The 26362-nt window shown below is 40.5% G+C and overlaps 1 protein-coding gene across 3 annotated transcripts in view; it reads right to left on the bottom strand.

Moving 5' to 3' along the window:
* Positions 1-26362, bottom strand: part of MTA3 (metastasis associated 1 family member 3) — a 186858-nt gene that overhangs the window by 80196 nt on the left and 80300 nt on the right. For all 3 annotated transcript variants that reach the window (XM_060247482.1, XM_060247483.1, XM_060247484.1), the window contains exons 8-12: positions 15546-15645; positions 9463-9651; positions 4482-4556; positions 1628-1686; positions 1066-1190 (exon numbers count right to left, since the gene is read on the bottom strand). In XM_060247482.1, the coding sequence (XP_060103465.1) occupies positions 1066-1190; positions 1628-1686; positions 4482-4556; positions 9463-9651; positions 15546-15645 (548 nt within the window). The remainder of the gene's footprint in view (positions 1-1065; positions 1191-1627; positions 1687-4481; positions 4557-9462; positions 9652-15545; positions 15646-26362) is intronic.

Here is a 26362-nt window from a genome sequence, read left to right as displayed (position 1 = left end):
AGCCAAAGCCCCTCCCAATGAACATCACTAATCTATAAGAGCAAATAAAAATAAAAGTATCTCTGCTTGACGTAAAGAGAAGCTTATTTAAATGCTATGTTACTGCCAATGCAAATATATTCTTCAAACTGCTTGAAAAACTACAAAATTTAGATTCTGAACTGATTCCATAATGCAGCTTGGGACCCACCAAGCCCAAGGAACCAATGGATTCCATAGCCTGTCAGGTCTACATCAGTTTTGTTCCCTGATTCAAGTGGCAAAAACACAGGGCTGTGCCACGATATATGGCAACTGAGCGGGGGCAGTCTTAGTAATTATGGGGCCCTGGGCAAAAGTCCAGGATGGGGCTCCAGAATAATTGCCACTCCTCACCAGGCCAAGCAGGGGTGGCCTTCATCATTCTGTGGTAGGGTACCTGAGCCCAAGAAGGAGCAGGTGCAAACTGTAGCAAGATTCTGCACTCTTTCTTTTCCCCTTTTTCTGGGGAGGATTGGATTGAAGGCAGTCGAGCACCCTTCAAGAGCAGGACCTGGGACAGTAGCCCCCGTTATCCATTAGCTAAGACCATCCCAGCAACTAGGCTGCATTCAGATTAGTGTGATAAAAATTGTGTAGGTTGCTATAAAGCAATATCACTAAATAATTACATACAATATATGTATGATCCAATTTGCTGCCTGTACTGTGGCCTATATATATTCCGGTGTTTAGTTGGTTCCCCCATTTGCTTCAAAGGAACAGAAGTCTGTATCCCATCCTTCCTCCCTGCATTTTACTAACAACCCCTGTGAGATAGATTAGGCTGAGAGAAAATGACTGGTCCAATATCACCTGGTGAGTTTCACAGTGACTAGTGATTTGAATCTGGGACTCACCAGCCTTGTCCAACATTTTAAGTCACCACACAGCACTATGGGTACAAACTTATATATACATGGAGATTCCTCTTACAGCAAAAATGGGGAGGCTCCATGCAGATGAAGGAGTTGTCTGAGTACATCAGGTTCCCAACAAATATTTGTATAGACATGAAATGTAAGATACACAGACAGTCTGACTTACCATAGCAGCTTTCACAAGCACGGCCCACTAATGAGTTCTGAGCCTGATGAGGAGCTCCAACTGCTCCATTCACGGCACTTGGCTTCCCATTATTACTGGATATTTGACTGGGATTTGGCTTGTTGCTTGAAATAAAAAGGGCAACTGATTATGTATACATTAACAACAAGATTTAAGTGACAAGAGCCACCTATTATGTTCTGTTACTCACTTACAAGAAACATTGCTGTCAAAAACACTGTAAATTGTCAACATATTTTCAGACAGTTAACATGGAAGTGAAAATGAAAATACTATAAATAAATAGACTTGGAAGCTGCCACCACACTGGTGCTTAGGATGGCACTATAAGGTATGCAGTATTTAATATTAGCACTTAAATATAAAAAATTATTTGTAAAATTTAGTTTTGCAGGAGTCAGCATAGTTATTACTTGTCTTTTAACAATATACAAAGCATAATCTAGATTTTATTAATGTTTCTGTGTTCAACAAAAGGATTTTTGTCTGCACATTTGCATTATGATTAAAAATACTAATGTGCTTGATGTGATATACTTACTAAGTTGGTATGTAAACTTGCTTCAATTTGCTCTCTGCTTCAGCAGCTTTTAGACGTTTCTAAAAAGAAAGAGAAGAGTGTTTAATTTCTACACAATTGTATTACAGCTGTAGCCAGGCAACTCAAAGAGTCCAATTAATAATACATTTTAATTTATTATGGGAGCCATCATCTTAAATTTATCTGAGCATGCTTGGTGCATCTGATTCCAAAATAACAGCATCTGATCCCAAAATAACAGCATCAATGATATCTAGCTCGTCTGAATCTTAACCAAGTCACACCCTCAGTAATTCAGGAAAGACTCTTTGGAAATTTCAAACATGCAGCACTTCCCTCTTTTCTCTTCTGGATCTTATGCTATGAGAGAGAAGATCTGACATCCTATCTAACCTACTTTTGTTTTGTCCCTTCACCAAAAGAATATGCAACATTCTGTGCAGAAAATGAACATCTCTCCTCCTTTCTCCATAAGCCAGATTCAGAAACACAGAAAGAGAAAGCACAATCTAATTGTGATTTCTTTCTTTTCAGTTCCTTTGTAATGTCAACAGTTGCTTTGTTTCACTAGTACAGTAGTTCTCAACTTTTCATATAACATCTTCCCATACCAAAACAACACCAATTATATCTCACCAATACAATACCTTTTGCATAGTGTCTTCTGTCCCACCAGTCGTTCTATCAAAGAACCATTAAAAAGCCCACTTTTTTCAATATTTATACATGGGAATTGAGAGAAAATTCTTAGTAATTGTTATGAAAATCCCACATTCCACCTAAACTACTTTTGTGACCCAGTAGTGGTATGCATACCACCAGATAAGAACCAATGCACTAGTGGTTTTAGTTTCATCTTCCCTTATTAGATTAGACTAGAAGCTTTCACAATTATCATAGTACAGGACTTCCCATGTCAGTCTGTTTAAAAGTGCAGACTGTCTGACTTTATTAGGCAGATTATGTGCTCAAACGAACATGGCATCTTCCTGTTTATTTGTTATCCTCTACAGTAAGGGGGAGAAGTTGATAAGAACCAAAGGATAATATCCAGTGCCATCACAATCATATTCCCAGTGGCCAAGAACTATCTGAACAGACCAAGGTTTTTCAAGAGAGACTAACAGCAAAATATTGCATCTGTATGAACCTTTTAAGTAAACCTGGGGAAGTGTGGCAGACAGAATGTTGCAGTGTTAACTTTGGAAACACAACAGCCAGGTAGTTGGACTACTGCTAAAGTAATCTACTTAAGACTGTAACTCCCCTTAGGACTTCACAGATATTGTAGGGTTGCTAACCTCGGTAGTCTCAACCAACAACAAAAAAACTGGAAAAATAACGAAAAATTAGTGAAAAATACTTCAAAAGTGTAATAGAGAATTAAACACTTCAACTTCACACATTTTCACATTCCATTACATGCAACAGCATATTATCACAAATGCAAGATATAAAGTACAAAGAATAAATATTCAAAAGTGCTTGCATTTAGTCCATATCCAGTTTGAAGTCCTTGAAAACCATTAATTAAAGTGCCAGTGTCCAATGTGTTGCAACTGCAGATAATTCTTGTTCTTCAGCAAAGAATTTATGACGTTAAGACGTTGCTTTAAACTTAATTTCTTTAAAGACATTTATTATACAGTGGATGGTCATAAGCCTCTAACAGTAAAGCTTGTAATACTGTTTCAAATGTCTTCATCTGAGAGATGTATTCCACTTATCTGTAACCAACACAATACATCATTCTAACACAACTTTCAACACTACCAGTTGTTTCCAATTTGTAAAGATAAAAGTAGGCTGTGAGGGAGGATCCTTTGAGGTTTTCTCCACAGCTAGTGTCATAGGAATGTGGTATGCTGGAAGTTGGTGAGTTCAATGTCCTGGTTGATTTGTATGAGTTGTATTTAGTGTTGAAAGTTGTGTTAGAATGATGTATTGTGTTGGTTACAGATAAGTGGAATACATCTCTCAGATGAAGACATTTGAAACAGTATTACAAGCTTTACTGTTAGAGGCTTATGACCATCCACTGTATAATAAACGTCTTTAAAGAAATTAAGTTTAAAGCAACGTCTTAACATCATAAATTCTTTGCTGAAGAACAAGAATTATCTGCAGTTGCAACACATTGGACACTGGCACTTTAATTAATGGTTTTCAAGGACTTCAAACTGGATACAGACTAACTGCAAGCACTTTTGAATATTTGTTCTTTGTACTTTATATCTTGCATTTGTGATAATATGCTGTTGCATGTAATGATATGTGAAAATGTGTGAAGTTGAAGTGTTTAATTATCTATTACACTTTTGAAGTATTTTTCACTAATTTTTTGTTATTTTTCCACAGTTTTTTTGTTGTTGCTTGAGTCATTCTCTGTGGAACTCTAGGCTTTTCATAACCTCAAATCAGTGGCTGGAGATCTCCTGGAATTACAACTGATCTCCAGGCAATAGAGATTAGTTCACCTGGAGAAAATGCTGCTTTGAAAGGTGGATTCTATGACATTATATCCAAATTAAGTTCCTTCCCTTCCCAAACTCTTCAGGATCTATCTGCAAATCTCCAGGTATTTCTCGACCCAGACATGGCACCCTTCATTATGCAGTTGCCTTGACTTCAGTCACACAAGCTTTATTTGTGCTACTGCTCCAATTGTGATTTCCATATGTGTTTCCACACATGATAATCTCAACTGGGTACACACTAATTCTCACTCATGTGTGCCTCTGTGAAAGAATCTTGTAATATCTGAAGGGGATTTAATTTTAAATTCAATTTTATAATCTAAATTTCTAATTGGTATCTGCCATACATTTTTTTTGAGAAAGTAACCAATACTTACCTGCTGTATGTATCTGTCTGTAGTTTTCCACATATAATAATACTCTATGATGCTGGTCAAAGACTTCCAAGGAAGCTAAAAAACAGGGGGTTTTTTTAACATCGTTTTAAAAATCATATTCATATTGTATTAACTCGAAAATATGGGAAACATTTTAAACAAAATCAATCATGAAATTAGCCATATGCTAATTACACAGCTCAGTGTATGAATGGGCCACAAGCTTCTGCATTCCTTCATCCCTTCAGTTCTTGCATATCAGTTTTGAGAACTGCACCCCATTTTAGCATCTAGCCTTGAGTTTGCACTATCATTTCACAAAGCATAGCTACCTCCATACCATAATTCAAAAAAAGGCTTGAACTACAGATAATAAAAGCCCAAAGACATAATGCCAGCCATAGTTGCCTCTGGAAAAGAAGGAAGTATTCACACCTGAGAAGAAAGATGACCCATGGGCCACAATTTGGCAGATAACTTGACAGGACTGGTTCCCATAGGTTCCTTCTGCTAATGGTGGCACTTTCCTCTGACACAAAACAATCTTATGCATAGTGGAATACACTCTGGGTGACGCACTGCAAGCCATGGCTGGTTGGTTGTGCCAGAGCCGACTGAAGTTAAATCCATCTAAGACAGAAGTCCTGTGTCTGGATTTGGAGGGGGGGGGGCATATGATTCAAATAATGGCAAAGTGCCAATAATAACACTCATGATCAACTTCACATAACGAAAGTCATCCCTGTGGGGCCACAGGGCTTTATTTGTGTCTCAGAGCTAGAGATGAATAAATATGCCTACCCCACCCAGTATGCTTGTTCTTGACCCTTTTTTTGCATTGTCCATTTTCAGTGCTGGTGTCCCCAATTTCTTAGTTTATTTTCTGGCATTTTGATATCATGCCATTTACACAACATATGCCATTTATATGCCAAAATTATATTAAGATTCCATGAAGTTAATGGGAAAAATTCAACAAAATACAAAATGACACCAAAATAAAGAGAAATAATTCAAAGAGAAAATTTTTGAGACAAACAATTGTAAAATTATGTAGTATTTTGGGTAGTTACAACTATTTCCACACAACCTTGAAAGAAAAGCTATAAATAGCAAAATAACTGATAGTGTAATGACCATCCATTTTTAACTCCAATCTCTCAGTTGGAGCCCATACTGATGAACTGGGAACGTGGGTGATGCAAGAGTTATCATTTATGGCATTTGCTAAAAGAAAAATGGAATTAAAGAATCAGTATATATCACAGGAGAGTTTGCTAGCTTCCCACCCAATAGGTGCTGATCAGATAGAAAAGAACCATATAATTTACATTGGTTTCATGTTCCTTTCTTCACACATACTCTTCAGTATTAAGGGAACTCATCATGGGGAAGTGGATCTGATACCACATGTGGGGTTATGTATATTGTATTTTACCAGGAAAACAAGAGGGCTACATCAGTTACTAAGACAAAAGAAGTCAAGACCAACTGCTGATGATGCCGTGAGAAAGTAAAATTTTATTCTATGCGTATTTTAAAAGCCTCTGGCCTGAACTGGATGGTCTGAACCAGGCTAGTCCTAACTCATCTGATCTCAGAAGCTAAGTAGGGTCAGGCCTGGTTAGTACTGGGATGGGGGACCTCCAAGGAAGTACAAGGTTGCTATGCCAAGGCAGACACTGGCAAAACCACCTCTATTTATCTCCTGTCTTGAAAAACCTATGGGCTCATCATAAGTTTGCTCTTCCACAAAATTCCCTATGGTATGTAAACATAATTAGAGATCTTGGTGAAGATGCATTTGGAACACATAGGGGCTTTTAAAGTATCTGTATAATAATTTTTTTACTTTCCCACAGACTTTGCCTTCTTTCACATCATTGTACCTGACTTGACTACTGTGAATTCTTATAATCACCCAGTTATGTGTACCAGCCTTCCTTTGAACAGCTTCACAGGGCACACAACTGACCAGCTAAGAAACAATTCAACCACTGGGCCTGCCCCTAAAAAGTTTTAAAACTTCAGTTAGCCAGCTGTCTTCTGATTAGTATAAAATTGGAGGAAGGTATCCTCTGAGTGCTCTATTACATTATTTTGGTGTAAAAGTAATTGCCACGATAATTAACTATATTTAACTGAATTTCCTTGCATCAGACAAGACAAAGGCATTAACAATCACATGTTAAAATATGCCAGCAGCAACATACTGCAGATTAACCCTATTTCCTGAAAAGCAGGCATTCTGTCCTCAGTTATTACTTAATGCAGCAGTAGAATTAAATCAAATGAATGAAAAAACCAGAGGGCATATTTAGCAAACCAGCATTGTCTCAGGAATGGTGTATCTTCAAGATATCATGACCTGATCTATAATTACAATAATTATTCTGACTTCCAGTTACTGCTATACCATGTCTCAGCAGATAGCTAAAATTCACTTATGACACATTAGCAACATGTCTTTGTACAATTAAAGTTCTTAGAACTGATCTCCAGGGTCATCCTCTGATAAAACAGCGCACTTTTATCATCACCTTGAAGTTAAGCGATATGGATTCTAGACCACTTTTTAATCAGATAGTTGTTTAATTATTTAAACTGTAATATTAGTTAGTGAAGAAAAGGGTAGAATTTTTTTCCAGTGGCAAACTTTTATATTTCAAGATTATGGATTTTTGTGGTTCTCTTTTTCTCTTTACAACGATCACTATCTGTGAGCTGTAGTTTAAGCTCATTATGACAAGTAGAATCTGGCTTTCTTCCTACAGTAACAGCAAATATATACATAGCTTTGTGCAATTAAGGTATGATGCATTTAAGTCAATGTTATAATTCCCCACCTCTGAGATTGCCCTGCCCCTTGGAGAAGTTCTCCTTTTCCCTCACTTTTTTAGGCCCAAGGGCTGCTGGGCCTTGTAGGTCAGAGGAGGAGGAAATTTTGAACACTAAGACTACAAATGGCAGCCATTTTAAAACTTGGCAACTGCCAGCAATTTAACCATTTCGTTACAAAGTCGTTGCTTGGCCTTCATTCATGTATCTCACGGCTTTGCAAGCACAATTTAAAGAGAATGCATTCCCTTTAAATGGCTTTGTTAGCTGTGTAGCATCATAGACCAAAAGGAGCACAACTCAGTCTCTTAAATGTGGAAGTTCGTGATCCAGAGGTCTGTAACCATGCCCATCCCTAAACTGTAATGACAGTGCCCAGACTGGAATAATGGTCATTCCAATCCCAGAAAATGTCTGCTCCACTGAGAAGGCTACTGGTGAATCTACTGGCAACACTGTATGCTCTCACATCATAGTCCACTGCAGTACTTCCCTCCCCTGCTCTGCCACTGATGGGGGTGGCCCAGGGTGACCAGGAGTTCCCCTGGTAGTGTGGATGGCCTGCAAGAAGATGCCCCTTCCAGTGAGCGGTGGAACCCTTTGGCAAGCCACACTCTCTATGTCATTTCTCCATGCTCCCTTCTTGTTGACTGTAGTCTTTGGACTGTATTAGCCATGGACCTGTCTGGGGTTGTAGCCGCTAGCCAGTGACAGATTGCTGTAGCCCTTGCCAATTCTGTTAAGTATCCTGCTATAATCAGACAGGGCTCTGTTCCTTCACAGTAGGATCTGTGCGTGCTACAGACCAGGCCCCACCCCTTCCCACTTCTCAACTGTATGCAGGTCTGGGTCCCCAGTCTTGCTGCATCATGACAGGTTCTGTCTGCCTGTCCACTGCAGCCCTGCTGTCACATGTCATGACCTGTATGTGATGTGATGGCGTGGCTGCTGGGGATGCTGGTGTAGTTGAAGCACATGTGGCCCTGCTTCATAATCTCTTTTCTTGCCTCTTTGTCTGTGCTGGAACCCTTGGGGGGGGGGGGACTTGTAACTACATGAGAATGCCTGTGCCTGGCTATTGCAGCACCGGCAGCCCTTAAGACTGCACTGTGAGCCTCTGCCAGTAATTACTTTTTAATTTTGGTACAGTTACAGAATTTCAAACATAAATGCTTTATAGTGGAGTCCAATGTAGATCTGCACAGGACTACACTTTATATCTTCTACAAGCAAAAGATGTTATTTGAAATACAACGAAAGCTAAAGAGAGGGACAGCTACAACTAATGTTCCCTCTAAGCCAGAGTCTTGTGAGCAAAAATTCTACTTTGTGAGAGCTATTGGCATTAAAGTTGTGAGCTACTACATAAATTAGTGTGCTCTGGGGTCATCCTTCCTGAGCTAAGACAAAAATGTGTGAGCTGGAGGCCAGCTTAAAGGGAAACTGGCTAAAACCACTACATCCTATGCTATTTTAGCACTTAGAATATATAAGGTTCGAAAAAAACAGAAGCTGAAATTGTTTTTAAAAATTCTTAATTATGCAGCTTTTCTTCCAGAAAAATCTTCACATATTTTATGTGCATAATACATCGCCTATAAAAAGGTATTAATTGTCTCCAAAAGCAATTTTTTCAGTATGCCCCCATATTTCCATTCCCCCCCCCCCACTGGAAAGAACTAAAAACAAACACAGAAAAAAATGAGAGAGAGGGAAAAAAGGAACAATCAGACAAAATGGGGGGGAAAGGACAATTTGACTGAGCATGCGCTGCCAAGACAAAAAAGGGCCTTCATTGTCCAATTTTTATTTTTTCTGTTAATAAGTTGCTTTTCTTTTCTTTTCAGCATAGAAGTATCTCAATGTTCAAGGCCATCTTTACATGGACCCTTAGCTAATGCAGCCCAGTGTTGTGTACTGTGACTGGTAAAAGCTTTACAAGGTGTTCTGCTAGACATATCTGGGTTTTAACCTAGGAACTTTTGTGTTCAAAGCGTAGGCTCTGCCACATTTGTCCCTTCCCCAGGTAATTTACCTGTCTGGAAATGTTTTTAAAACTTAAAAAAAAGACTATGAGAGACTATGAAAAACGAATTGCTATAATGAATATAAGGGGAAGAAAATAATGTTATGTTTGACTTACAAAGTCTTGCCGTATGTCATTGAAGTCTTTGCCATATTTCTCCAGGGCTTCTTCAAACAAGCTAGCCTCTGAAGCAGACCATTCTTCCATTTCATCTCTACACAGAACAGGCCCACCCAGTGGAACCAGCACACTAATGGCACTGCTCAGATCATAGTTGTGCTTGTGCAATGTATCCATTGCATGAAACTGAGGGGGGGGGGATAAAAAGAAAAAAGCAATCTAAGTTAAAGAGACATTGCAAGGAGAAAGTAACAAACAATAAATGTACTATTTGCTGCAAATAGGTGGTTAGCCTTTTGTCCTTTTACTCAACCTTTATTTTTTGGCTGCTTGCAGCTTCCCTGCAATTGTACCTGATGTCCCACACAGTTTGATTGCCCATCCTTGCCCTGAATATCAGCAAAAAATGAATGTAAGCTAAATGTGAAAATCTGAGGCTTAATAATCTTTACTCTTTTTAACTTCTTTTTTTTTTTTTTTTTAAAAATCAGTTTAAAAAGATGCTTAGGAATATGGGGGACACAGCATACCAGCAAACTCCTTAATTTTAAAAAATGCCAGAACTAACATCAGCTACAGCTATGTTTGCCAATTAACAGTGAAGTGTAGTTATGAAGGAGAAACTATGTCCTCTTTTAAGTCAGGTGAACAAGGTAAAAAAAGGGGAATAAACATTTTAACAATGCCCAGAAAGCACCCAAGAAAGTAGAAGAGAATGAATAAGTACATAGAAAGATAATTAAACTTATTTTGGCTCTTCTGGTGTCTCATTATCAGGAGCACTGTCCATTAACTATAATTAAACTTAACAGATCACTAGCATGGATTAAACTACCATTGTCCAAGTACTAAATATGTCTGTTGGAATAACCAATGTGCACTTTTAAGAATAAACTATTTTACTGTTGAAGAAATCAAAACTCCATTTCCCTCAGGAGACCATGAATGAGATTCCACACTTCTGGTGACTAGTGGTGGAATATTCCCTGTCTTTCTCAGCACTCCCCCCCACCAGCTGCACCTAGTTTCTACTTGGACTTAGAGCAGCAAAAAAGCTGTTGCTTGAAAGGAGCTCTCTGCAGTTGCTGAGGGAACCATCAGAGCCGGTAGATGCTGCCTTCTTTCAGAGAGTCTTACTATTTGTTCATTCCTCACAAGTCCTCTGTTTCTATCCTTTCAGATTTATACTTTGTAATCCCATATATAAACATATCAGTACAATCAAATATTCAGCTATTATGTATTCAAGGCTTTCTTACAATTCAGATCACTTGAATATACTTCATTTCATATTATCTTTTACTGAAATTTTTTTGGGGATGGTCACATAAACATAATATAGATCAGAGGTGGCCAAACTTGCTTAACATATGAGTCACAAAGACTAAATGTTGAATGTTTGAGAGCCACAATACATTAATGTCAGATGTTTGAGAGAGGGAGGGAGGGAGGGAGGAAGGAAGGGAGGGAGGGAGGGAGGGAGGGAGGGAGGGAGGGAGGGAGGAGGAAGGAAGGAAGGAAGGAAGGAAGGAAGGAAGGAAGGAAGGAAGGAAGGAAGGAAGGAAGGAAGGAAGGAAGGAAGGAAGGAAGGAAGGAAGGAAGGAAGGAAGGAAGGAAGGAAGGAAAAAGTGGGAGGAGGGAGAGGTGGAAAGAAATCAACTTTAAATGCATTCTCCAAGCCGCTGTCTGGCTTGGCTTAAAGAAGTGATTTAAAGAGAGAAATGTGGTGAGGGCTCCGAGAGCCACACAATATGTGTGAAAGAGCCATATGTGGCTCCCAAGCCACTTTGGCCACCCTGATATAGATCTTTTTTTTTAAAAAATGTTGTTTGGAAATATTTAAAAGCTATTTACATTTTTACAAACTGATACTTAGCTCCCCCAGAAACACACAAATACTGAAACCTCTGTTAGCATATTGCCATAGCATTTACAATATTTATTTAAAACATTTGTTAGTTGCCTTTATACATTACAGAAACTCTAGGTGGCTTACAGCATAAACAGCAACAACAATACAATACTCCCAATGATTTAAAATCAATAATTTAAAACTGCCAGTAGGCAGAAGAACTGAAACTAATTAAATTTCATAAATAGAACCATCTACAGGTATCTTCTAAAGGTTAAAAGTAAGGGAGGCAGGCATATCTCCTTGTGAGGTTGTTCCATAATCATGGGGATGCCACTGAAATACACTGGAATTTACAATACCACTTTTAGCATTTTTTTCTACCATCAGATATTCTTGATCGTTGCTATCTATTTTTTATCTCTAAATATTTGCTATAAAAATCTTATATTTAATTATCAGCAGACCAACCCAGGTGAAGAAGGCAGTTTATCTGTGGACACAAACTCTATGATTCATACTTAAATCCCTGAATGGACTCGAAACTTCAAACACTTTAATCTACTTTGCCATATTCCACAGAGTTCGCTGAGCTGTGCTCTCCACTGCTTGCTTTTTCTACCCCCATCCCTCACTGGTGACCAGAGGTGAACTGGCAACCCTAAGATATACTGAACTCTGCCAAAATATTGTTTGTCAACACTAGTGTTGCCTACTCATTCAAGAGCTGAGAAACAAACCTTGAAATTTTAAAATCTATTACTATAACACTGCTTTCTTTAATTCAATACAAATAGAATACTTTAATGTAATACCATATGCCTTCTATTAGAATACTCATTTAGGAACTAATGTATGTCACTATATCATGCAAATTAGTTGATTTATCATTTGATAAACAATCAAAGTAAATGCTAGAAGTATTTATGCTGTATTATTTCTACAAAAACATAGAATGAATTGTAAAGTATTTTTTTAGAAAACTAATTAAAGTCCTCCAATCTGTAGTACAATGAACAGGTTATTAAACAAATAATACTTTGAAACAACCCAAAGAATGGAACAGCATGATTTTCACTTAAAAGTAACACACTGTCCCTATACTATCTCAAAGAGAACATAATGTAGATAAGTTCCATATTGCAATATGGATATAATGATGTTATAGAGGGAACTGTTGTTGGTACTTGCCCCATAACCACAGAAAACCCCTATTCATGCAAATTGCCAATGCCTGACTTTGGTCATTTTTTAAAGTACAACTGGCAGATCTTTTATGCAGACTCAAAGTGGTTTCAAAATTAAACTAACTGTGGCTTTATTATTATTAATTTTCTGTATATATTAACTGGTACCCTTCTCTGATTCTTATATGACCACCCAGCTCTTATTATTTTAGCAGTTCATCAAATTGTCTTTAAGTCCCTGCACAGTCTATCACCACTGATAACTAGGCCTCTGGTATGTTGTGGGTGGTAACACTGATTGGGATGGAGAAATCCAGGCTGATTTCCAGGCCTGCATAAATCATTAAAATGGTAGGCAAAATGGCACAGCCACCATATTGGAGCTTCCTGCACTTGCAGAGTAACTTGGAAAGGTTGTGGAGGGCTTGACGAAATGGGTATTGTCCCGCTAAATTAATGTCAGACCAGGCCTCTAAATTGTGTCCATGCTGCTTGTGGGGAGGATGAACCTCAGCTCTGATGCAGTTTTGTGCATTCCCCAAAGACCCATTTCCACGTCAAAATGGGAGACTTTGGCCACAGATGGCTCTATGTGGCCTGCTGTGGCCGGTATAGTCATCTCCTGAAATTCCATCACTGGTGACAGAGAGGCTAGTGAGAGGCCAGAAGCTCCAGATCTTCTTGCCTTGCCTGCAGTCTCAATGGTAGGGTCTTGAGTCCGCCGGTCTCCTTTGTCTGAAGTTTCGGATGGGAGAGATTTGTCCCTAAACGGTCTTTTTTTTGTTTTGTTTAGATCCTGATTCAGGAATCTTCTTTGGAACTCTGTCCTCCTCAGTGCCATGAAGATTCAAAAAGGATAAGACTTTTTAAAAACACAGAATCGTAGCTAGGCTCAAGTGTCCTGCTGGAGTGGCAGGCTGTTGAAACTGGAAGGGCAGTCTCGCTCTGACCCAGGAAAGTCATACAAAATTTGCATAGCTCTGACTGGAGCAAGAGGAGGTGTGACCTAACCTGCTTGGGTGGCTTCCCCAGCTGAAGGAGAAGATATCATTTCATAGAGAATTATCACACCAGTAAAATCTTCCTTATTACTCTTAATCTGCTATTTTGCAGCAGTTTGGGAGTGAGTGTTAAAAAAGCTGTTGTAATATCTAACAATAACGGACATGTGTAATATTATTCGACATGCAATTTAGTTACTCTGAATATTTATATCTTCCTTCCATTTCTTTTAGAAACCATGACCTTGAACAGGGCCAGTTTTCCATCCATTTTGCAATTTCTGCTTTATTTACTGCCACAGAAACATACACTTCTTAATAAGGCTTCCTTTGAATTATTTTGTGATTAACTTATTGAGAGATCTGGAAATAATGAAAGATAGATGGAACATTCTCATACATTGCATTTACATCCTGATGGTGGCACCTAATTATTTTGAGGTATCATATTCAGATGAAAATACATCTTTCTGAACTACTGATGCACCTCAAACATACCAGAATCTTATGAATTAGTTTCACTTCTGTATTTTCATGTTTTTAAGACACTCCACATAGACCACTACCTCTTCATCCCAAGATTTCTGGGGTGAGCTCAAAGTCCAAACATATGCATCCTGGAATACATTTGTAGTGATTAAAAATAATCCATATTAATATATCTAAAAAGTTAAATTATTCAGAATGAAGAGACTCCTTTTCTATTAATATTGCCTTCAGAAACAAGGTACAGTTCTCCTATGTCTGGAAGGACGCTCCCATAACAAGTACTTGTCTGGGCTGGATAAAGATTCTTCCCTGTTAGGAAGAGAACAGTGGTGTGCATGCTCCTAGTGTCAATGATGCCAAGCAGCCACCACTGTGTCACCATCCATTCACCCATGCTCATCATCTCTATTGGCAACAGGCTCCAGTGGTGATTCCTTGCTATAACCTGCTTGCTATGACTTGCTTGCTTGCTTTCTTTCTCCAATCTGCCAGTGGTACAGAATTCCTCCTCCCCTTGCCTGGGAGGAAGCAAGAAAGAAAGAGGGTGGCTTAAACAAGCTGCTGCTGGAGCCAAGTTCTAACAGCACTACAGGGCCCCCTTGTCTGGGGAAAGCCGGTGGCATGGTGGTAGCTCAATGCTACTGCTACAAGGAGCTGCTGCATCATGGCTGGCTCAGTCTCCTCATCCTCCCATAGGGCTGTGTAGTCAATGGGTTATGTTAGTTTCCTGAGATGACTGAGGATGCCCACCCTAGATACCAGGCAAAGGAAGGGGAAACATACCATTTGATATTTATATCTCACTAAGTGGCTTACAATGTAATTCTCCCCTCCTCCCCTTTTATCCTCAGTTGGTTAGGCTGGGAAGTATGACTGGCCCAAAGCCACCCAGTAAGCTTCTTTGACAGAGAGACTATTTGAACCTGGGTCTTTCAGATTCTATACTCCTCTAATCACTACTCCATACTAGCTCTCAACAGCTATTGCAAAATTCCCTTTTGCAGTTAGAAAGGTTTTGAAATTCTACCACAAGGGAATTTTTAAAGCAGACACACATAACTTCTTCCTTCTGGTGAAGCAGGAAATTTGTAAGGAGTCATGAAAAGAAGAAATTATATGTCTCTGTATTAAAAACTGTGTTGAGGAATGTCAAAAAACCTGGGAATTTCACATTACATTTTAAAATAGAATATTTTTACTTTGGCTTCTTTCCTATTTTTTTTTAAAGAAAACATTTCCTTTCCATTTCAAAGAATTCTAATCCCTACTCATTTCTACAGAACTTGGGGCAGAAGGGTAACGATCTAAAAAGAGGGGGGAAAGATGGAGAAGTATTCAAAGCGTTCCTTTCCAGTTATTTTGTATTTCAAGCACTAATAGGCATCAAAACAGGCCAGAAGTATATTGTAGTGCCATTCTAAGCAGAGTTATACCCTTCTAAATCCATTTACTGCAATGGGCTTAAAAGGTTGTAATTCTGTTTAGGATTGCACTTAAATGCCAGTTGATTGCATTAACACGTAAGAGCAGCATTTGAAGTGTGCATCTCACCAGCGTGATGTCACGGGAAGCAGCGGCCGCACTCATGTGTAAACTAGGTTGCCTGACAGAACTACTGCAGTCCAGAGCTCGAGCAAACGTACCAACCGCACTGAGGGAGGGAAAAAAAGAATTGCAAAAATACCCATGAAAACAAAGGAAATCCAAATATATTAAGTCATCATGTGTGCTCTCACTCTCTCATACATACCACACAGTTTATTAGCATGCATATTAGAGTTCACCTGAACTACAAATATTTTCTAACAAATCCAAGACTACTTGCACAATACAGAAGGAAACAATGCACAGGAGTGGCCAAACTCACTTAATGTAAGAGCCACATGGAATAAATGTCAGATGTTTGAGAGCCACAAAACATGAACAATTACACACACATCTTTATTAAAACTCTTTATACTTTCTTTGCACAGAAAGATAAAATACATACATATGTACTTCACAACATGACCATGCTAGGAAGTTAAAAAAAAAAAAAAGCTGAGAATAGCAGTCTCCATAAGACCAGCATAGGGAAAGGTTAGAGAATTATTTTTTTTACACCAATGGGAGAAGGAAGCACGCAATACCATATAAATCATGGTGGTTTGCATTATTATGTTTCTCTCTTCACCTTGACACCAAGGTTAGTAAATAACAGCTCCTACAAGATCTTTGAAACTTAGAGGGAACCCTACACCATCCTCTTTAATTCCGTCCCTCTTTCCAGTGGCTCCCTCAGCTCTTGTGCTCTCTTTCCCCACTCTAGGTCTCCAGGTGACCTCTGTGGAAGAGGAGAAGAACTTGTGAGCCTGCCTATTTCCCCCTCTTTCCTCGTTTCACACATGGTGGAAATAGTTGCCTACCTATGGGTCAGTGCCCAGAGGCTGACTGAGGTCCCAATGTTAAGCACACTTTCTTGAGAGTAAGCCCACATTAAGGTCCTTGACCTCTAGGAGCTTCACAATCTGTGTGAAAGAGCCACATGTGGCTCCCGAGCCAGAGTTTGGCCATTCCTGCACTAACAGAAAAGACAAATTTACATTGCAAACATGTTGGTTCCATACTTGAAGCAAGAGAACAGGAAGGAACAATATATGGGGAAGCTACTTTGAGATGAGGCAAACTTTTAAATAACCCCCAGCCTAGTCACCTGCCAATGAAAACTGCCTGCACATGATCAGGTGTGGAAGCATTACAAACATTTCTTATATTTCTATTTTTAAATATAACACAGCAAGTGTAGGCTAATGTCTAACAAAAGATTTGAAAAGACAAAAATTTTTGCAAACTTATCTACAAGATCTAGGCACTGAGAACACCTGGAGATAGTAAACTACATGTAGTGACTATTCTCCCACTCTGCACCAGACAATTTCAAATACAATCCAGCTGGCTGGTACAGAAGTTTTGGTCCGCAAGAATCAGGAACTCCACCCCCCCATACACACACTCAAACATATATTCTTAGGGGGGTTTTCTATTCTTTTGAAGACTTTAATAGCTGCTGCTGTTGGGGACACTATGCCAGGTTACCATCACCCAGCTGCTTTTGGAAACATTTAGTTGCTTTTTGTGCTCATTCTCAAAGGCTATCTCAGCTGGAATGGACTTCTGGCTCAAAATCCTGGTAGTTTTTGCCTTCCCTGGCCATCTTGTTTGAGTCACTGAATACTATATTCTCTGCACACATCTTTTAAAGTACCATTTTCTGTTTCATTCTGTGGCAAGATTTGTGCAGGCTGATGTTTGGAATGGAGGATGGTAGAGGATGAATAATTGGACTAGATGAACTTTAGATCATCTCAGCCCTTTGATGGTTCTGTCACTCTAGCACTAAAGACACAGGCTCAAGCCTGACTTCTGCCCCAATAAACTCAATTTGCACAGCAATGCTCCTAGCAGTCACAAGGGGTGAAAGTGAGTGTCCACATCATCCTGAACTACCTACCATTTATCAACATGAACTCCCCACTGCATCTGTAATGACAACCTGTAATTTAGTAAAAACAACATTGAGAAGTCTGGCTTTCTGGAAGTATTACTAACATAAAACCTATGTATCAACATACAGCCAGATATCTCCCCCGCTTCCCACATGCTGAAAAACAGCATTTTCAGATCTCCTTTAAGCACTTTCCCAGGTGTGTGGGTGCAGCTTGTCCATGGCCAGCTTCCATATGGTTCAGGTATTCACTGAAATGACCCAACCCATCAGCCCTCCCTGCAGGGTTTGGTCAATGAAGCATTCTCCCAGCCACAAGGAACCTGCCCTTGCCTCCCACACGACTGGAGGAATGTAAAAGGTGCCTCGAGTAGGGTGTGTTAGATACACAATATAAATCAATCTACTGTCATAACTATTCCAATATGTTAGTTTTCCTTGCAACAGACAGGCATAATGGAGGAAAACTTGAAATTTTAAATTATACCATTTCTTTTAGTATTAAATGAGAATGGTGTGTGAACAATAGCGCTAACACAGTACTTTTCAGTTGGTGGCTTGCATTATAAGGTAAACTGCAAAAAAGTGGGCCATTAATACTCTTATGCTTTCAGCAATTTGTGACTGTACAAATGAGGTAATCAGTTATTTTCTTCAACCCTAAATTATTATAAAGAATTTCTTTTGCATTAAATTGGATGACCACCTACATCTAAGCCCAATGGAGAGAGGACTGCTGTGTTACTGAATGATTCCACCCCATTTTGATATTTGCATTTTAGTTATATACTCAGTACTAGCTGGTCCCGTGGCCCCATGGCGCAGAGTGGTAAAGCTGCAGTACTGCAGTCTGAACTCTGCTCACAACCTGAGTTTGATCCTGGCGGAAGCTGGTTTCAGGTAGCCGGCTCAGGTCAACTCAGCCTTCCATCCTTCCGAGGTCAATAAAATGAGTATCCAGCTTGCTGGGGGGGGGGGGGGGAAGTGTAGATGACTGGGGAAGGCAATGGCAAACCAACCTGTAAAAAGTCTGCCATGAAAGCAACATCACCCCAGAATCGGAAACGACTGGTGCTTACACAGAGGACTACCTTTTTTACTAGCTGGTCATCAGAAATCAGGAGTATCCCCCACCAAAAAAAAAAAAATTAAGAGAGAAGACAGGGTGTTTAAAAGGTATGGTAAAATTTTGCTGCAAGCTAAAGCAGTTTCAACAAAAGAAGGCACAACTGCAAAACAAAACCAACAATGGGTGAAGTAGTATTTTAAAGATTCATAATGATAAAGGCATATTATAGTAAATCTGCACTGGGATTAGGTGTGTTTAATGAACTTATTCAAACTAACCCCCCCCATACAAATATGCAGGACTTTAGCGTGAATGGATCTTTTCCTCTGCTTCATCTCTCTAGTACTACAAGACTTAGCCTAGAACTGGCTAAACTTTTTGGAAACAGAATCAGGTGCCTTCCTACAGAACATGTGCAGACTGTCCTCAATGTCTTGGGTGTTTTTAAGGATAAAAGAGGAGACAGCAGTATAGCACAAGAAAGGAAGCCAGACTTGGCCTTGTGCCATCACCAAAGTTCACTGTGCCACCTCCTCCTAGCAATAACTGCCACAATTACCCTTTGATGCAAGGGTCCACTGACTGGGCCCCCATACTTTAGCAGCAGCATGTAGCTAAAGCGATACAGTTTCTGGCTATGAAGTATGCTGGACAGTACAAGGCTACCGCTTTCCTTTCATTAAAGAAATCACACCCCCTCAAGAATCAGTGATGGAATATTAGAAGCACATATCTTTAAAACCATTCTGTGGACCAATTAAGATTTTATCTAAAAACAGGGGTGGAGTTGTGGCTATTCCATATCAACAGCTTTCACATAATTAAAACTGGAAATTGACCCTAAGGACTCACAGCTAAGAAGCAGGGAATATGTGACACATTGGGTATATCAACGCTAATCAGCTGCTATTATTGAAGACATTTTTTTCTTCTCATAAGGAACTCATTCAGTAAAGCAAATGGTACTGTTTATTTCCACTGCTGATGTTCTCCCGAAGTTAAAAAAAATAATAACTCCCAAATTCCATACAATTATGGATTACCTTGGTGGTGCACAACATAATGGTATTCTGCATTTCTTCTAAAGAAGATTTGAGGATCAGCAGATTTGGAACAAAGAACAGCATAATCTCTCTGTGGTTGTTTATTTTATTTTTTATTTTTATTTTATTGGATTTATATCCTGCCCTCCCCACTGAAGCAGGCTCAGGGCGGCTCACAACAGTAAAAGCATTTACAGGTTAAATATTAACTAATTAAAATCTTACAATAAAACAATTAAAACATTTTAAAAACAGTTTGGTGCTAATAATAATAATACATTCCAGTAATTTCAGTCTTCTTGAGTACCATCCTATGTGGCTATTCATTAAAAGCAAGTTGAAATAAAGCTGTCTTGCAAGCCTTGCGGAACTGAACAAGGTCCCGCAAGGCTCTTGTTTCTTCTGGCAGTTGGTTCCACCAATAGGGGGCTGCTATAGAGAAGGCTCTCTCCCGAGTGATCTTCAGTCTTGCCTCCCTTGGCCCAGGGATCAATAACAGGTTCCATGTCCCTGATCTGAGTACCCTCTGGGGAACATATGGGAAGAGACGGCCCCTAAGGTAGACAGGTCCTCGGCCATATAGGGCTTTAAAGGTAATAACCAGCACCTTGTAGCAAATCCGGTACACTATCAGCAGCCAGTGCAGTTCCCGCAGCCCAGGCTGTATGTGCTCCCGCATGGGGAGCCCCAATAACAGTCTAGCCGCTGCATTCTGCACCAGCTGGAGACTCCGGATTTGAGACAAGGGCAGCTCCATGTAGAGGGTGTTACAGTAGTCCAATCTTGAGGTGACTGTAGCGTGGATCACAGTTGCCAGGTCGCCATGGTCAAGGAAAGGGACCAACTGCCTTGCCCGCCTAAAGTGGGAAAAGGCGGATTTGGCAGTGGCTGCTATCTGGGCCTCCATTGTCAATGAAGGTTCCAGTAGCACCCCCAAGCTTCTGACCTTGGGCGCCACTACAAGTGGCGCACCATCAAAAGCTGGTAGGGAAATTCCCCTTCTCAGGCCGCTGCGGCTCAGGCAAAGAACCTCTGTCTGTGTTGGATTCAGCTTCAGTCGACTCAGCTTAAGCCACCCTGCCACGGCCTTCAGCGCCAAGTCCAGATTTTCTGGAATACAGGTAGACCAGCCGTCCATCAGTAGATAGAGCTGGGTGTCATCAGCGTACTGATGGCAACCCAACCCATACCTCCTGGCAATCTGGGCAAGGGGGCGCATATAGATGTTAAACAGCATCAGGGAGAGCACCGCTCCCTGAGGCACACCATAGTTAAGTAAGTGTCTCTGGGATGTCTGTCCCCCGATCGCCACCCTTTGTCCCCAACCATGGAGAAAAGAGGAGAGCCATTGTAAGGCCAACCCCTGAATCCCTGCATCCGCAAGGCGGTGAATCAGCAAGTGATGGTCGACCGTGTCAAACCCAGCCGACAGGTCCAACAACATCAGTATCGCTGAACCGCCTTGGTCCAGATGTCACTGGAGATCATCCACTAGGGTGACCAGTACTGCCTTCGCCCCATGACCTGGGCGAAAGCCGGACTGATGGGGGTCCAGGACAGAAGCGTCCTCCAGAAAACTCTGTAACTGTAGCACTACAGCCCTCTCAATAATTTTGCCCAGAAAGGGCAAATTCGAGACCGGCCAATAGTGTGCCAATTCGGCCGGACCTAGAGATGTTTTTTTCAGGAGAGGGCGGACCACTGTCTCTTTGAGCGGCCCTGGAAAGAGCCCCTCAGAGAGGGATCTATTTATAATATCCTGTATAGGATATCGTAGCTCCAACTGGCAAACTTTAATCAGCCAGGATGGGCAAGGGTCCAGACCACATGTTGTTGGGTGCACAGTAGAGAGAATTCTGTTGACTTCCTCCAGGCTGAGTGTTGTAAAATGATCCAAAGCTGATCTGGAAAAGAGGTACAGAGCCTCAAGTTCACTTACTATTTCAACAGTGGCAGGGTGGTCGTTGCGGAGCGACGAGATCTTATCTGTGAAAAAAGTCGCAAAAGCCTCACAGCCAATATCCAATTCCCTACAGTTTGGTCTGCCTTGTGGCAGAGTTGTGAGATTCCGAATAATACTAAATAATTGTGTCAGGCACGAATTCGCAGATGCAATCTCAGCTGCAAAGTAAACTTTCTTCGTGGTTTTGACTGCCATCTCATAGGACCTCATAAACTCTCCATAAGATGTTCTAGTCACTTTGTCTCGAGTACGCCGCCACTGCCTCTCTAGCCGTCTTAGCCTTTGTTTCATCAGCCGCAGCTCCGGGTTATACCACGAGGCCAGCTTAGAACAAGGGTGCAGAGGGCGCCATGGAGTGATCTCATCAATGGCCACGGTGAGCCAGTCTTGCCAGGTCTCAACCCGGTCATCTAGAGATTCGCCGGGGAGCCAGCAATTCCGCAGGGCCATCTGGAACCGCACTGGGTCCATCAGGTTCCATGGGCGAGCTAAAATATGCTCGCCGCCTAAACAGGTTTGGGGTGGCACATCCATACGAGCCTTTAGGGCGTAGTGGCATTGCTTCTGCAGTGATCCAGTCCACTAAGACTTCCGTCGCAAAGATCAAATCCAGCATGTGTCCGGTCTGATGCGTGGGTGCTGTAACAAATTGGGAGAGTCCTAGTGTCGCAATGGATGACACCAGGTCCGTCGCCTGACTAGAGACTGCGTCATCGGCATGAACATTGAAATCACCCAGGACCAAAAGCCTTGGGTGTTCCAATGCCCAGTCTGTTACGGCCACCATCAGGGATGGTAAGGCGCTGGCCGGGGCGTTAGATGTTCGGTACACCAGCCAGACCGCCAACCCCTACCCAACATCTCACGCCAGACCAGCACATTCAATACCATCAGTCTTTGGAGACGGGAGGGCCCAGAAGGAGTAAACCTCCCGTATAAATAGGACCACTCCTCCCCCCCACTAGTCTGTGATTGGTGAAAGACTGAGTATCCTGGGGGAGCCATCTGGGAGAGAGCTACTGTCTCCCCATCTCTCATCTAGGTCTCAGTCACACAAGCCAGGTCCATTTTCTGTTTACACAGAAAGTCCCGAAGGATTGAGATCTCATTATTAATGGATCTAGCATTGCATAACACCAATGACAGAGGCGAGTAATTTGACCTGACTACTCCTAGGAATACTGGATTGTTCACATTTGAGCTGTGTTAAATTATTTCTGAGAAATTTATCAGTAGTTTGGTGCTAATTTACATTAGTTGCTTGAAAAGTGAGTATAAATGGATTGGCAGTAGATTTGTCAGCTGATGGGTGGGAAGGAACCTGAAAAAATGATTTATTAATTTATTTTATTTTCAGGATAGTTGCCAAGAAAGGGCAATGCTGAGTTCCCCTCCTCTGTTGCTTTTTAAATCTATACATTAAATTTTTGGCGAATAAGCTCTTGCAGTCTGCTCTTCTCAAAGTGCCAAGCACTGCATTCCACCAATATTTATGCTATCCTTTCTCCAAAGACTTCACAGCTAAATATATGGCTCTCCACTTTCCTGCACAGCAAAACTATGAGATAAGGTTAGGCTGACAAACTGCACGGCTCACATAGGGAGCTTTATGGCAGAGTGGAATTTTCTACAGAGGTCTCCCCAGTCCTAGTTCAACACTCTAACCACCAAACTACACTGGCACATCATTATTCCTAGATTACATTTCTGAACCACCTTTTGCTCCAGTCCTGTCCAAGTTCCAGGATTTTTTAAATTTTATTTTAAAAGTGGCCAACACTCTTTGGGAGTAGAATGTAGCTAGTTTTGTCCTCTTGGACAAAAGTTAACAGTATTCTATTGGAAAGCAGAATCTTCCATTCTATCTTACTTACTGAAGGACTGTCTTCTTCCATACCTTCCTGCCCAGGTACTAAGATCAAAGGGAGAGGCCCTCTTGACTATCCCATTAACAAAAGAAGCTCATCTGGTGGGTGCACAAGAGAGGGCTTTTTCAGTGGCAGTCCCACAATTATGTAACAACGTGTCTGGGAAAGTGTGTCCGGCCCGCTCACTATCTTTATAACAGGGGTATCAAACATGTGACCCAGGGGCTGAATCAGGTCCCCAAGCAACTGGCTCTTGTCTGCTTCCTTCTCCCTCTCTATTGCTTCCTTCTGCATCTCAACTTGCTTTGCAAAGCGTGTTCAATTGCACAGGAGCTACAAAGCAAAACCTCAATTTTTTCCATTGGTTGAGGTTCCTCCCCCTGGGGAGTGAAGGAAAGAGCCAGAGCTTCCTTGTTCCCTGGATCTCATGGGACAAATACAAAGAAAGCACCTTTAAGACCAACAAGTGCTAATGTTTTAAGCATGTTTTATTTTAAGGATTCATTTTTTTAAGAAAAAATCTTTAGTTGTGTTTGTCTGTGTCCTTTAAAAAGTTTATATCTCTGCTGCCTAATCTTAAATAGGTACACACATGGCCTGGGCCGACATGGCCCAGCCAGATTCATTTATGTCAGATCTGGCCCTCATAACAAATGAGTTTGACACTCCTGCTTTAGAAGGCAGTTTTATTTGTGATGAAATTTGATTAGATCTTCTGACTGCTGGCATTTTCAAAATTAATTTTAACCAATGGTTTTTATGTATTTTATGGTAGTTCATTATTATTTACATTGTAAGCTGCCTTGAGTTCCTATAAGAAGGAAGGATGCTAATAAATGTTTTAAATAAATAAAGGGAAAGTTTATGGTGACACTGGAGTTTGAAAAATTAAGTGCAAACTCAACCTTATATTCTATCAAGACAGATATTGGGTTGGATCCAAATAAACTTCAGTTCAGTAAACAAAATTTTCCTTCCTCACCTGCTCAAACCACAGTCCGTTGACCTCCCCAAAATGAGACCCTCAAGAATGGCACAAGAGATAAATAAGAGGTCTGCAGCAGGAAGGGAGAATTGATGGAAGTTACAACTGTCTATCCACTGCTGGAAATTTAGTCTGTATCCAACCCATTCACCGCTCTCAATCATTCAATGTATACAAACATCCTATAAAGGATTCAGGTTCCATATGATGTTAGAAAGTCATCATTACAGTTCTTCCCATCCACTATCATTTCAGGTAACAAAAACCACTATAGTCAGGAATACACCCAAATAATATGGAGTGATTTGGCATAGGAGAGCAAAACATGCCTTGTCTGATTACGGATGTACTTTCATTTATTCCTGGAACCAAACAGTCTGGTTTCAATATATTACTTCATTTTTCATCCAAAACATAAATTCCATCCAAAACTTTGATTCAGTGATCTCTTTCAGGCATAAAGTCTCCAATGGAAACATGGAGCTCCTCTGCCAGGCTCTTTACTTTCAAATGGTGTTACCTACTCTCAGGGCTTTTTCTGTAGCAGGAACTCCTTTGCATATTAGGCCACACACCCCTGATGTAGCCAATCCTCCAAGAGCTTACAGGGCTCTTAACACTGGGCCTCCAGGAGGATTGGCTACATCAGGGGGTGTGGCCTAATATGTAAAGGAATTCCTGCTATAAAAAAAGCCCTGCTTATTCTATGCACCTGTCCAGAGGGGTAGTGTTAAAATTTCAAATACGTAAAATAGCAGAACAGTTAGACATCACATAGTAATTGTAAGAAATAACCCCAGTGTGGTGCAGTGGACAGAGGGTTGGTTTTGTTCAATGGGGTACAAATCCCTGCTCAATTATAAAACCAACTGGGGGTGAATGACTTCAGCCAGCTATCTAACTCTAAAAAAGCTATTATGACAATAAAATCAAGTCACATTGTATGCTTCCCTGAGTTCATTGGAGAGAAGGGAAAGCTACATACCGTGATAAAATAGATGACACACAGAGCTTACCATGTGACCGAATCTCTACACCAACCACCTGATAAACAGCAATTCAATCACTTATGAGAAATGACAACCAGTATTTTCCTCATCGTATATGGCAACACCAAGAGGAACAACACAGACACCTAACTGTAGTTAATAATACTGCCTTTCAAAATCTTCATTGAAAAATCTGCTTTCAGAACCTTTTATTATTTAATTTTAAAATTACAATACTGGATGATGAAGAAAAATGCCCATTTTCTAACTTAATCCTGTTTTACCGTATTGCTGGATGTTAGGTGCAATCCAAAGAAGTTCTTTTCCTGAGAATGTAAGGGCACCATGTATTCTATCAAGTATTATGGCTAAAGTTTTCTAAAGCAGCTCTCACTCCTTCAAAGGCAGAGGGCTATTCCATTTTAACAGACTTTTCTAAAACAAATGTTAAAGGGAATTCTGGCCACACAGGTGTACTTTGGAATGAATTTCTCTGAATCTCTGCCATTGTTTCTTAATTATTTATAGTTTACAGAAACTCAGAGCTACAGAATGGCCAAGCGCTGGTAATATAAATTACTTTACCATGCTTCAGGAGTGCCAAGTCAGCTCCTCCCAGGCTGCCCTCCATTCCTGCTGTCTTCTTTCTTCTATCCCCTCCCTAGCACAGCTAACATTATCTCTGCACCAAGCTTAACACTAATTACAAAAAACTTGAAACCAAAGTATGAAGCTGTGGTTTAAAACTAATTATACTTGGCATAGGACAGAATTCAAGTGGAATAAGGAAAAGGGAGGTGACAGTAGGAAGGAGGCAAAAGGAAGAAGGATCATATAAATCCAAGGAGCACTCTTTATTTTTCTTTGATCAAATCATGAGCATTTAGAAACTGATCCATATATATTTCTTTATTATCCACCCAGACATCATATGAAAGCAAATTAGGACTTCTTCTCAGCATGTTAG

Source organism: Heteronotia binoei, chromosome 1 (genome assembly GCF_032191835.1).
Source record: "Heteronotia binoei isolate CCM8104 ecotype False Entrance Well chromosome 1, APGP_CSIRO_Hbin_v1, whole genome shotgun sequence".
In the NCBI taxonomy this organism is placed as follows: domain Eukaryota; kingdom Metazoa; phylum Chordata; class Lepidosauria; order Squamata; family Gekkonidae; genus Heteronotia; species Heteronotia binoei.
Note: the sequence above shows the minus strand (reverse complement) of the source record. Positions and strands in the feature narration are given on the sequence as shown.